General features: G+C 48.6%; 1 protein-coding gene across 1 annotated transcript in view; it reads left to right on the top strand.

Moving 5' to 3' along the window:
* Vps35l (VPS35 endosomal protein sorting factor like) overlaps positions 1-13237 on the top strand; it is a 105296-nt gene that overhangs the window by 85587 nt on the left and 6472 nt on the right. The window contains exons 27-28 of the mRNA XM_076840787.1: positions 329-468; positions 7656-7821. Of these exons, the coding sequence (XP_076696902.1) occupies positions 329-468; positions 7656-7821 (306 nt within the window). The remainder of the gene's footprint in view (positions 1-328; positions 469-7655; positions 7822-13237) is intronic.

The raw sequence follows: 13237 nt of genomic DNA on the forward strand, positions 1-13237 counted from the left end.
AAACCGAGGTGCTGAGCAACTCGGTGAGACCCTGTCTCTAAATAAAATGCAAAATAGGGCTGGGATGTGGCTCAGTGGTTGAGTGCCCCTGAGTTGAATCCCCAGTACTCACCCTCACCAAAAAAAAAAATCCTGTTTTTGTTCCTAATCTAAAGGCAGTTGAGCTGCCGTGTTACTGGTTTGCCACACTCTCTGCTGGGCCCCAGGAGCGCTAGGCCCTCAATGTGACCGGACTTCCCTCCGTGACTCAGGCTCCCTCCAGGCCCTGTGAGGAGGGAACCACCTTGGCCTTCCCCAAGTTCTCATACTGACTTTTCTTCTCTCACAGCTGATGCTTTTTTCAAAGCTGCTATAAGCCTTGTTCCAGAAGTTCCAAAGATGATAAATATCGACGGGAAGATGCGGCCTTCGGAGTCATTCCTTCTGGAATTCCTCTGCAATTTCTTCTCCACTTTATTAATCGTCCCGGTACGTCACCCCGCCAGGGCCACGGGAGCTCTCCTCACCCTGCCTCCATTGTTCTGGGAGCCCTGAGAGTGCCTGTGCTATGGTCTGGGTGTGTCGTCTGAGGTATGACCCGTCAGCATTTCTCGCTGTTCTGAAGGCTGGCAGTCTGAGGTCCGGGCACCAGCACGATTCTGGTGAGACCCCTCGTCTAGGTTGCCGACAGCCATGATTTTGTCATCCTCATGTGGCAGAGAGAGAAAGCCAGGGCCAGCTCTCTGGCCTTCTGGGTGGTCAGTCTTCTGGGTCCTAATTACCTCCTAAAGGCCCCTCTAAATATCATCACATTGGGATTAGGGTTTCACTGTGTGGATTTGGGGGACACAAACACACAGGCCATTTTACTCTCAATTGCTGGGACTGGAGGCTTAGGCAGGGGCCAGCCCCAGGACCTCCACAGCTGGACTGGAATCTCACCTCCTCCTCCTCCTCCCACCCCTGCGTCTGGGACCCCTCCCAGGAGGCTGAGTGGATTGGAGCAGGCCCCTGAGTTGAGTCAGCCTTTTCGGAAGCTCTCAGTGATTCAGGCTTAGGGAGACGTAGGATGGCCCTTGGAGAAACACAACTCTGAACTTGGCCGTGAAAGTGACTCGGCTCCCATGGGTGTGGGGTTCCTGCAACCGGTGATGAAATGTTCTAAAATGGAGTGTGATGATCGCAGCTCTGTAAGCCCCTGACAGTGGTTGGACTGTGCATTATAAACGCAGCCATTGTTTGGGATGTGGATTACACGGAGCTCAGCAAAGCTGAGGAAACAAAAGGCGTCCCAGCTGCAAACTCATCAGCTCCCAGGTTCTCAGGGGAGGGGTCAGGAGGCCCCTGGAACTGCAAGCCACTACTGCAGGGTGCGGACCTCTGTCATCCTGCAGGTGGGTGGGCGGTGCTGCAAGAGGGGTGGGCCAGAGTCAAGGGATAGAGCTGCAGGGGCACATCCTGGAGTGTCTTCACCTATACTTGGTGAAGTGCTTTTGATCCCTATTAGTGCCGTATGGTCAGTGCCTCTCCTCTTTGGATAGTCCATTACTTATGATGTGAGAGGACAAAAGAAAAAAATCCCAGTGTCCACCGAGGCAGCCGGTGGAGGTGGTGGGTTGGTCGGATGTGTTTTACTGTCTGTGTAGGGTTTTCTGCAGTCTTTGTCCCCAGAGTCAGAAAGTTGAGTTCAGTTCTGACCCCAGGACTTGGTAGCTCTGGGACCTTGGGGGTGTTGTGTGACCCTCAGAGCCTTGTTTGTCACCTTTCTATGTCATCAGAGTGCCCACCTTGCAGGACAGCTGCAAGGGTTGAATGAATTGATGACTATGAAAGTGCTTCATAGTCCCGGACCTCTGTCCCTGGGGCTGCAAATCAATGACCAGAGGGCAGAGTCCCACCTGTGGTCATGCTTGTCAGCCACGTGGTGATGGAAACATCTGGAGTGAGTTGCCCACATTTAAAATTTGATCAATGAAAATCCAAATTTGTGGCTCCCTTTGAAAAATCAGTTTTTGCCAGTGGGGCCCATATTCCATGACCTGGCCAGTTAGCCACATCTGGGAAGCAGCCACCTTGTCAGGCAGGTGTGTGCACCTCTTCAGCTCCCCTGGGCTCTTCTAGATGCATTAAACCCATTTCTGTTGCCTACCTGGCTCCTTAGGCATCAAGGGAATGGCCTCTGCTCTCAAGATTTTAGTTATTGTCGCTGATGTCAGTGCACATGCTTTGGCTGGGATTTAGTAATGACGAGGCAAAGAATAGCCGCCATCTACATCTCTCTGGATGCCCAGTTTTTTGTTGTTCTGAAGCCCTTCATCAGCTGTCAGTCTCTGGGAATCCTCCCCAACCTCCACAAACCAGGATTTTTGAACCTTTTCCACTCAGAAGAACATGACATTGAAAAGGCCACACAGTATGCCTGAGGTCGCACAGCTAGGAAGTAGCAGAGCAAGATTTGAACCTGGGCCTGTTGACACCAGAGCCTGCCTGCATGATCTGAGCTCAGCATGTTTGCACTGTGCGGTTTTCTCACTGTCACTGAGGGATGCAGCCCTGCATTCTATCTTGTGAGCTACAGCATTGTTACAGAAACCTCTCCTGTCTGCTCTTTTGTTTTCTGTGGTTTCTGTTACCTACATCAACCTCAGTCCAAAAATATTAAATGAAAATTTCCAGGAAAAAAAAAAAACTAAAACATAAGTTTAGAACTATGTGCCATTGTGGGAAGTTTGATGAAATCTTGCACCATTCTGCCTGGGAGGTAAATTATCCCTTTGTTCAGTGTATCCATGCTGTATATGCTACCTGCTCTATATTCACTCACTAGCCTGAGTTTATAGATCACCTCTCTGGCATTACAGGGCTTGCATTCAAGTAACCGTTATTTTGCTAAATAATGACCCAAAGCACAAGAGTAGTGATGCTGATGGTTTGAATTTGCCAGAGAGAAGCTGTGAAGTGATTTCTTTAAGTGAAAAGATGAACATTTTTAAAGAAAAAAAAAATTGTAACCTATTATCATGTTGTTACAATTGTTCTATTTTAGTTTCTTACTGTATCTAATTTATAAAACTTTATTTGTAACTGCATACAGGAGAAAGCAGCATATACAGGATCAGGTACTGTTGGTGGTTTCAGGCATCACTAGGGGTCTGGGCACATAACCTGGACACAAGGAGAATACCGTAACTATTTGCCAGCTCTGTGGGTACATGAGCACGTTCAGCCTGAATAGCCAAGACTGAGAGCCGGTGAGCTCCCAGGTGGTCAGATGGACCACACACCTGAGCCATGCCCACCATGACTAGATACAGTAAGACGACAGCTCCTGCCTGCCACTTCACTTGATTCAGATTGTTAACCTTTCATTCCACAACTTTTTTTTTTAGTGGTTCTTTTTATTACATCTGACAGTAGAATCCATTTTCACAGAATTATACAAGCTTGGAATAGATCTTGTAATTCAGACAGCACTTCGCCTTCCCTCCCTCTCCCCACTCCCTGCTCCTTCCCCTTTACTGATCTTTCTACCATTTATGCATAACCACAACTTGTTTAAAATTTCAAATTTTTTTATTGCAGTAAGACCACATGACATCTACCATTTTAACAAATTATAGCACGTGTATAACAATACATACTGTATTGTTGGTTGCAGGTACAGTGTTGGGCAGCACACCCCTAGAACTTAACGGAAACTGCCCCTGGAGTAGTTGCCCCGTTTCTCCTCCCCCTCCTGTGCAGACACTGTTGCTGCCTGATTCCCCACATGAGTGGACTCATGCCGTGTTTGTCCTGACGCTGGCTTATTTCACTTAGGGCATTCTTAGGCTGCAGCCCACTTGTCACATGTTGCAGACATTCACCATTTTTTAAAGCCAGATAGTATTTCATGGTATGTGTAGGCCACATTTCTTTATGCGTCCATCTGTGGACCCAGTAGGTGGTTTCCACATCTTGGCCATTCTGATAGTGCCACAGTAAACACAGGTGTGCTCAGAGCTCTTCAAGCACCTGCTTTCTTTGGGGCTATACCTAACCACAGGATTGCTAGATCATGTAATTCTATCTTCAAATTGTGTGTTTTTTGTTTGTTGGTTTGTTTTTTGGTGGAGGGGGTTGTAACAGGGATTGAACTCAGGCATGACCACTGAGCCACATATTCAGCCCTATTTTGTGTTTAGACAGAGGGTCTCACGGACTTGCTGAGCACCTAGCTTTTGCTGAGGCTGGCTTTAAACTTGCAATCCTCCTGCTGCAGCCTCCCTAGTCACTGGGATTCCAGATATGTGCCTTTTAAGTTTTTGATGAACCTCAAAACTGTTTTCCATAGTGACTGTGCCATTTTACATTTCTACCAACAGTGTTCAGGGCTTTTTTAAAGGATGATTTGAGAAGCTTTGGTTCACTTCATTTGCTTAGAACTAAGTAGTTTTCAACCAGATAAAGTATCTGGCCTGTTTCATGTTCCTAATGCACAGGTGGGTGTTCCCCAAGCTGGCCTTCTTTCCTCTGCTGAAGGTGAGCTTTTGGAGCATTCTGGAGCATTCTGAAGCATTCTGCTTTGGGTTCAGTCTGTCAGTCTCTTGGTGGCCCACTCTGTCTGCAGAACAATCTTCTTTATGTACTTGAGCTGACACGTTTCATTTAATGACATTTGGCTAGGCAAATAAAGTAGATTTGACCCAGGAAGTTTGGCGTCATAGTTTCAGCCCCCCACCTCACTTTTTTTTGGTACCCGAGTCTGAACTTGGGGGCACTCGACCCTTGAGCCAGATCCCCAGCCCTGTTTTGTTTTGTATTTAGAGACAGGGTCTTGCTGAGTTGCTTTTGGACTTCTCTGTTGCTGGGGTTGGTTTTTGAACTTGCAGTCCTCCTGCCTCAGCCTCCTGAGCCCCTGGGATTTCAGACATGCCCCACTGTGCCCGGCTCAGGGCCTAATTTTGATTCAGCCGAAGTTTGTAGGTATCAGAACATCATCATCCTCAATTTTCTGACATTGATCATGGATGCTGCAGCAGGGAGACTTCTCTTATCCTTCTTTTCCTTGTGAGAAGGTCCAGCCACATGCCTAGCAAGGTGTCCAGGTCCTAAGCTTCCCTTGTTCAGTCTGTTCCACAGATATCTTTGATCTGGGAATTGAGACGTGCACAAGAGGAAGGGACCTCACTTCAGAAGACAGGTTTGATATTAAACACATATTTAACACTGATCGCAAAGAACTGCAGGGATCTCTGAGAGCCCCAGGGGAGGTCTGTGAGAAAGTGCTACTGAGCTGAGAGTTGAAGGAAGAGGCATAAGAGGTTAACCAGGTGCAGGGGGAGGGGAGGGCATAGCGAGGGTAAAGGCCTTGAGGTGAGGAGGAGCGCTGTGCCCCAGAGGGGCTGCCCCTCGGAGATGCCAGAGCTTGGAGGAGGGCGAGCGAGCGAGCTTGGGGAGACACAGGGCCCAGGACCCATCAGTTCGCATGTGTCTCCTCTTTTTTTGTCACCAACGTTTCTTATTTCCTTTTCTGTTCTTCTCCCAGCCCTTATGTCTGGCTCCTTTGCTCGAGGGCCTTATTTAATCATATGTGCCTCTTACAATGAACCAGCCCATAATAGTTCACAAATACTCGGAATAAAGCCTGTATGTTATGCTTATTTCAGTGAAGTGGAAACTGAGGCTCAAAGCGGTTAGAGGGTCATCAGCTACTAAGTGGCCTGCCAGGATCTCCTCTCTGCTGCCATCTTGGCTGCCTCCCAACTTGGCTTCCTGGGAGTCAGTCATTTGGTTCTTGGGTATTCCTTTTCCTAAGGAGTATGGCGGGGTGGAGGGTTCCTGCAGACCAGAGACCCAGGGGACGCTGCTGCTGGTGGAAGCCAGCTGGGTGCCCCTTGGGACCCACCTTATTGGTATTTGGTTGCTCTGCCTGGGAAGTGTCTTGCCAGGGGAAAGTGGGGAACCTTTCCCCCTGAAAGTGCCATCTGTATCCAGGACCTTCCTTCTTTAAAAAAATTCTGTATACCTCAGTTGGCATCAAAGTGCCTTTTTTTTTTTTTTTTTTTTAATGTCAACACTGAAGCAGGAGTGTCACATGGGAAACTTGCCTGTATGCATATTGAAAATAACCCCTCACCCTTCGGTTGGGAGCAGAAGCTCACAGAAGTGGCTCCCTACAAACCATGAATTCCACGTTACCCTTCGTTCCACCTCTTTGAAGGTGTGTGGAATGGTCCCCCATGAGGGGTTACAGCATTTGGTTGAAAGTAAATTACTAGAACATTCAGATTGTTATTCCCAGGGCAGATCCTTAAATAAAACGACTTGAACATCCTCACAGCAGGACAAAGTAGCCTAATTAGGAGCTGTGAGTAGAGGCGCGTGGCGCCAAGTTGCCTGTGGAGACCAACTGAGTGGAGCAGCCAGAGTGCAGTTCCATAGGTGTTAACCCTGCACAGAAGGCCGTCCCCACCCCAGGCACTGCCATGCTGCTCGCGTCCTGCCAGTCAGCCCAGCAGCCCACTCTGCCCGGCTCAGCTCTTGCTGTGCTCCATACTTGCTTCAGGGTGGTTGACTGGGGGGGACAGGGGACATGCCTCTGAAGACATTGCCCACGGTTAGCAATGTCTTCTGGAGCCAGACTGCTGGGGCTCAAATCTCGTGTCTGCATGTACCATCAGGGTGACCTGGGGTCACATACCCTCCCTGCAGCTCACTTCCTGTCTGTGAAATTGGGGTTCACAGTGGTATCTTGAAGAGTTCCAGGAGCTGTCCTTATTTATTTTGTCCTGCTCTGTGCTGGGGAGACCAGCCTCTGGGGACTGTGTCCCCAGGCCAGCCTTCCTCCCAGCTTCCACCTGTTTACCAGTAGGCGGCACTGCTGAGATTGGAGGGCAGGGTTGGGGTATCCGTCCCCCCATGCTCACGGGCCATGCTTCTTGGCAGTGGCTTTGTTCTTCCACCAAAGGCCACATCTGTGCCAGATGGCCTCGCCCAGCTGAGGCTGTGCAGGTCCAGCAATACCACACCTGCTTCCCTCACCCTGAGGATGCCACCAGCAACCCCCACACCCCCTCCCCCTGACCCCCGTCCCAAGTGTCCAGACCCTGGGGCCTCACCTTGGTTGCCAGCTCCCTTCACAGTGGCCCTGATTTTCAGATAGATACTCCTTCATTCAGCCTTCCTCATTCAACCTGTCGAATGTGCCCCCTGTGTCCTGCTAGGCCCCAGGTGATGTGGCTGGATGGAGGGCTGGTTGGGCTGCGCACAGGGACACTGGGCTGTATTCCTTGTGGGATGAGGCAGCTTTGGCAGTTCTGGGGAAGAGCCACGTGACCACACACCGTTTGGAACTGAATTGAACTTGTTCCCCGTCACATCACGACCAAAAAACGATTCTGGAAATAGGCCGTTAAGTGACAGGTAGCTGCTTTCAGTTCCTTGGGCCTGAACAGGAGGCTCCCAGCTGGTTCCCAGGCAGGCATGTGCTGATCCATGGGGTGAATGACCCTCTGTCACCCTCTCTGTTTTGCTCACCCTGCTCCTGCGCGGCCCACGTCAACTAACTGGCACATTAATCCCCCCCACAGCTCCTGGGGGAGGGGCTTTGGGTGTCGGGTTTTGATTTGGTTTGGGTGTTTCCTTCTTCCCGCTTCGTACCTAGGCTTATTTATCTTGGTTTGCCTCTCCACCAGGATCATCCTGAACACGGGGTCCTGTTTCTTGTTCGAGAGCTTCTCAATGTGATCCAAGACTATACCTGGGAGGACAGCAGCGATGACAAAATCCGCATCTACACCTGTGTCCTGCACCTGCTGTCCGCCATGAGCCAGGAGACATACCTGTACCACATCGACAAAGGTAGCGGGGTCCCCTCCCCAGCCACGCAGTCCTTGAAATTCAGGAAAGGCCATTTCAGTGTCTTCCTCACGTCTCCCTGGTCTCTCATCTACCGTGTCCTCCTCGTCCAGGGCTTCACTGAATTTACCCATTCTGGGGCTTGACTGAGTCAACTCACGAGTCCAGACTTCCGAGCCCCCTCCTGTCCCTTCTAAATAGAATCCCTAAGGAGAGACTCTGTTTAACAAACATCTGAGATCATCTTGACCATCAGATGAGCGTTAGTGGACGTGCTGTAGAATAACCTGATGGTGGCGACATGCGCACGGGGACCAGCTTCTCCCAGCCTGTTGCTCCCCGTCTGGGCAGGACCCTCGGGAGAGTGTTTGTAACCTGCACAGGTGATGCTGAGGCCCTGTGCCCCCTTAGTCCCAGGTGCTGAGGAGGAGACCCTTGTTCCCCACCTGCTTCTGGCCATCTTGAACTTGCTGGTACAGGTTTGGGAATGGCCTCTTTATGTCCAGGGCATAACAGGACAGTCCTGATGCTGGACCTAAGTATCCTCCTGCTTGTCAGACCCTCAGTTCCAAATTTTGGTTTTCAAAAAATAGCCCGATTGTTGAGTGCTTTGGCCTATGATTGTGAATGCTAAGGTTTTAAAAAAGTGTCATTGTGCTTGGAAACTGCAGTGGACAAACTTGTGGTGCTAAGGGGTGGCCTTCTGTGATGACCTCAGAGGCACTCTAGCTGGGATTGGGGGGCTGCTGATAGAAATGTAACGGGCCAGTTAATCTTTTAAAGATGGCTATGGTGACCAGAGCGCCTTACTGCTGCCAGGCCCCGCGCCAGAGCCCACAGGCCTCTCCTCCCTCAGTCTTCATGGTGCTACCATGAGGTGTTCTTGTCCCCTCTTTACATATGAATGAGGGGAGCCCCAGAGACGCACGTGATCTGCTCTCAGGCTCCTGGCTAGGTAGCCATGGAAGTGAGTCCGCACCATACCCGGGGGCCTGTGTTACTCTGCTTCAATTACACGGTAAGGTATTTTAATATGACGTGTAACGTTCCTACAGGAAACGGTGAAGCTCAGTGAGTTACAGGAAGTGCACATGCCCAGGTAGCCTCACCTAGATCAGGAAACGACATGACAAGCTCCCCTGGAGCCCCTGTGGCCGTTCCAGCCAGCACCACAGACCAGCACCACTCTGGCCTTACAAGTTAGCAGTTTTTGAGTCCCACGTAAATGACATCACTCTGCAAGCGTCCCTCAGTGTCTGATGTGCTAGGTGAAGCTTGTCGTGCTAGTCTGCGCATCTTTTCTTGGATTTGTTTACATTTTTCTTCTCCCCTTTGTGACATATGTGGAAAGCTCTGAACGACACAGGAAGTTTTAGGTGCAGGCGGGGCCTGTGTACCTGTCAGAAGCAGGCTGCACCCCGCCCTCTCGCCTCCCTTCCTTTAGTGGTTGTCCCAGGGTGGACGGCCAGGCCCGAGTGGCAAAGGGAACAAGGCTGTACTTGACAGGCAGGAGTCTTGTTTTCTAGCTTTTTAAAGATGCAAAGGGTGGATCTTCTTTCCCTCCTCCTCAGCCCAGCTGTGTTTACTCTGGCTGCACAATCGTGACCTGACAAGTGTCTTAGTAGAAGAGAGACCCAGGAAGCCAGCAGGCTCTGCGGGGTTGGGGACTCTGTTCTCCCTGCTTCCCTCCCTGTTCTAGGCAGTCTTTTACACAACATTGACTCAATTTTTGAAAGATCATTTTTGCATCAACAAAGGATAACTTGGCTGCTTTCTTTGCAGATTAATAAAAAGAACATTCTGACATTACCTACAGCAGTAGCTTCAGTCCTTCAGGCCAGCGTGCAGGAATGTGGGTGTGATGTAGAAATGAAGTCTGTTCCTGGACGCTGGGTGTCCATTTGTGGAGCATTGTCGTTGCTGGAAGAGTACACTCAGGTCTTCACTCTTCCACGTCACCCGCCAGGCTCTTAAAGCATTTGTGTTCATGATCCCTGGGTCAGAGATCATAGGCTATTCTTGGTGGCCATTTGCGAGGGACATTTCTCCCTCCCCTCCCCCAGAGCCATGTCTGGACTCACAGTCCCATTCAACACTCTGCCCTGACCAGATTAATTCTGATTTGCAAACCCATCCTCTTCTCTCTCCCTCTGTGACTGCCAGATGTTAGCACAGATAAACCCCCCTCCCCCGCTTTTTTTATTTTTTATTTTTTTAAACTCTAGTGAATTGCCTTCAGAGCCTCTCACTGATTCCACAGTCCATCCAAAGCCCAGATTTGTGGATCCCATGATCCCTGAACTGCCCCTGCTGGCACTCGGCACTCCCTGTGTGCTTGCCTGCTTGTTGTCTGTGTGGCCTGAGGGCTGTGTGCTCCTCTGCAAGGGCAACACCAATTGCTCTTGTCCCCACTGCAACTCCAGTTCTTAGCTCAGGAGTTGGTGCAGAGCAAGCTCTTTCCGTAGATACTGTGTGTGAGAGAGTGGCTGAACCACCTGCTCTGAACATACCCTGGCCCCTCCCTCTCCTCCAGAGCTGGGCTGATCAGAATGCTAGCAGACTCATCCCAGAGGGAAACTGAGAATTCACATCAGAACTATTCTTGTCCTCAACAACAGACATGAGAAATTTCTTCTTCAACTGCAGTTTTGCCACTCTGTAACTCCGACTCAGATTCTTCTCGTAGCTGCCTTCTTTTGCGTCCAAGACAGTAGCTGAGCTCGGCAGTGGGAGCCACCTCAAACCCTGGGCTTACCCCGCAGCCAAGGCCAGTCACTCCCAAGAACATCATGAGTACCTGCTAAGGAAGCAGTCAGCCTGGAGGTCCCCAGGAGGTCCCCCTGGATGACCAGCGCAGGATCAGATCAGATCATCTCTGCCTGCAGACAGGAGCCGAGGAGCAAAGAGGCCAGCGGGCTCTCATTCTTAGGCAGTGTGTCTACAGTTTGCCTTCGAATGGCTCAGCCGAAAAAAGTGGCCAGCCAGCCAGGAGCTGGCACACCAGTAGCCGAATGTTATGGCTTGGTGATTCTCAGAAGCAGGCAGATCCACTGCAGTGGGGTTTTTTCTGCTGTTCTATAGCCTTGACGTTTTTCAAAATAAAAGGCTGGTGAACATCTGTTGTTCCTCAGTTGTCAACTGGCAATGAACAGAAAGCGGCTCTGGAACTATTTGCCATCAGTTAGCTAACTAACGTGTGCTTACACCTGCCTGTTCCCCCAAAAGATTCAAGGAAGCTTCTAGGAAATACACAAGATAATGAAATGTAATTTTAAAAATTTAAATTAGTTCCTAGGAAATTATAAATTGGCAAATATATATGTACTTGTTTATTTGCTGTATGTAGGGGCTTTGCTATGTGTGCTGTTTGGTTCCTTTAAAATATTGTAGCTCTTAGTAAATCTGTTTGGAGGGTATAGATCAAATGCTTTTATCGTCTCCGTGGTGCCTTAACAGTACCACAAAGCATTCAAATTGGTGGATTTTTTTTGCTTCTCCTCTCATTACGATAACCACCAGCTTAAGGAGTATTACATACATGCATCTTTGAACATCTGTTGGCTTATTTTCTTGGTGAATCACAATCATACATAATAATGGATTCATTGATACATATTCATAAACAATATTTCTTAGGAAAATCATCCCAAGAAATTTATCCTAAGTCAGAAGAGCTAGACTTGTTTGATAAGACTTTTCCCTTTTTCCTTTAACATTTTTTATTGATAAAAGGTGTATAACATAAAGCTGATTTGTGTACTTAATAATTTTATCAAGTACATATACACTTACCATCACCATTATCCATTTCCGGAGTTTTTAATCTCAACTGAAATCCTGCACCAAGTATTAGCTCACCATTTCTCCCTGCCCCCGGCCCCTGGTGACCTCTGTTCTACTGTATCAATAAGAACCTGCCTGTTCTAGGAACCTCTTGTGAGAACTGTGAAGTGTTGTCCTTTTGTGTCCGGCATATTGCCCTTAGCTATAGCCAATGTCGGTTTCATTCCCTTTTAAGGCTGATTGATCTCATTGGATGTGCCACATTTTATTTATCCATTCATCTTTTGATACACTTGAGTTGTTTCCACCTTTTTTTGGTGGGGGTGGATTACTAGGGATTGAACTCGGGGGCACTCAACCAATGAGCCACTCCCCAGCCCTATTTTGTGTTAGAGACAGGGTCTCACTGAGTTGCTTAGGGGCCTTGCTATTGCCGAGTCTGGCTTTGAACTCGAGATCCTCCTGCCTCAGCCTTCGGAGCCACTGGGATGACAGGCATGTGCCACTTCTCCTGTTTCCACCTTTTGGCCATAGTGAATGTGAGCATTGGTGTTAAGAGTCCCAACTTTCGGTTCCCGGGGGCATTTATCTGGGCTAGGAATGCTGGTCCCATGGTAATTCTGTGTTTAACTGTTTGAGGACTGAGATGTTTTCCATGCAGCATCACCTGGTATAATCACTACCAGCCAAGCACAGGGTTCCAGTTTCTTCACTTTCTCACCAACGCTTGTTGTTCATGTTTTAACTTAATTTTTTTTTTTTTTTAATTATAATCATCCTAATGGTATGTAGCAGTAGAGGAAATTCTTTTCATAATAATTTCTCAACTATTACAATTCCACCAATAGTTTTCTCAGATTCTTTCAAACCTTTGTTCATATAAATAATTTTTCTCTAAAAATTCTTTTCTGTGTGTGTGGGGGCAGGCACTGGGGATTGAACTCTGGGGCACTTGACCACTGAGCCACATCCCCAGCCCTATTCTGTGTTTTTTAAAATTTAGAGACAGAGTCTGAGTTGCTTAATGCCTCATTTTTGCTGAGGCTAGTTTTGAACTTGTGATCCTCCTGCCTCAGCCTCCTGAGCCTCTAGGATTTTCAGGTGTGCACCACCACGCTGGGCTAAAAAAGTTGTTCTTTGATTACTAATTGAAGTTGATTTTTATTTTTGAAATGTTTGGCTTATTCCTTATTTGGATTTTTTTTTTCTTTTAAGTTGCCTCTTTTTTTCCCCACTTAAATATTGTCCACATAAATGTATTTTTTATTCAGATGATTGAGGTATTTGCCAATTTTCCTATTAGGGTCACCTTAAAAGCTCAGAAGCCATCCCTGAACACTGTACTTTCGCTTTTTCTTGGCCCTCTTGGAGGGGTCTGTTGGACATGACCCGTTTCTGTTGCTGGTAGCCAGCAGTCGGGTGACTTTCTCCGCAGACGCCTGCAGATGGCTGGACCACAACAGGACCACCCACCGTGGCTCCCTTTCAGCCTTCCCTTCTGCAAGTGAGACTGCATGCCGTTTGTCCTTCCCTGTCTGGCTTCACAGCCCTCCTGTGTTTCTTACATTGTCTCTTGTGAACTGTGGGACAGAATCCTTCCCACGTTATCCTAAGAGTAATGAAATGAGGCAAGAAG

The sequence above is a fragment of the Callospermophilus lateralis genome, chromosome 19 (genome assembly GCF_048772815.1).
Source record: "Callospermophilus lateralis isolate mCalLat2 chromosome 19, mCalLat2.hap1, whole genome shotgun sequence".
Classification (NCBI taxonomy): Eukaryota; Metazoa; Chordata; class Mammalia; order Rodentia; family Sciuridae; genus Callospermophilus; species Callospermophilus lateralis.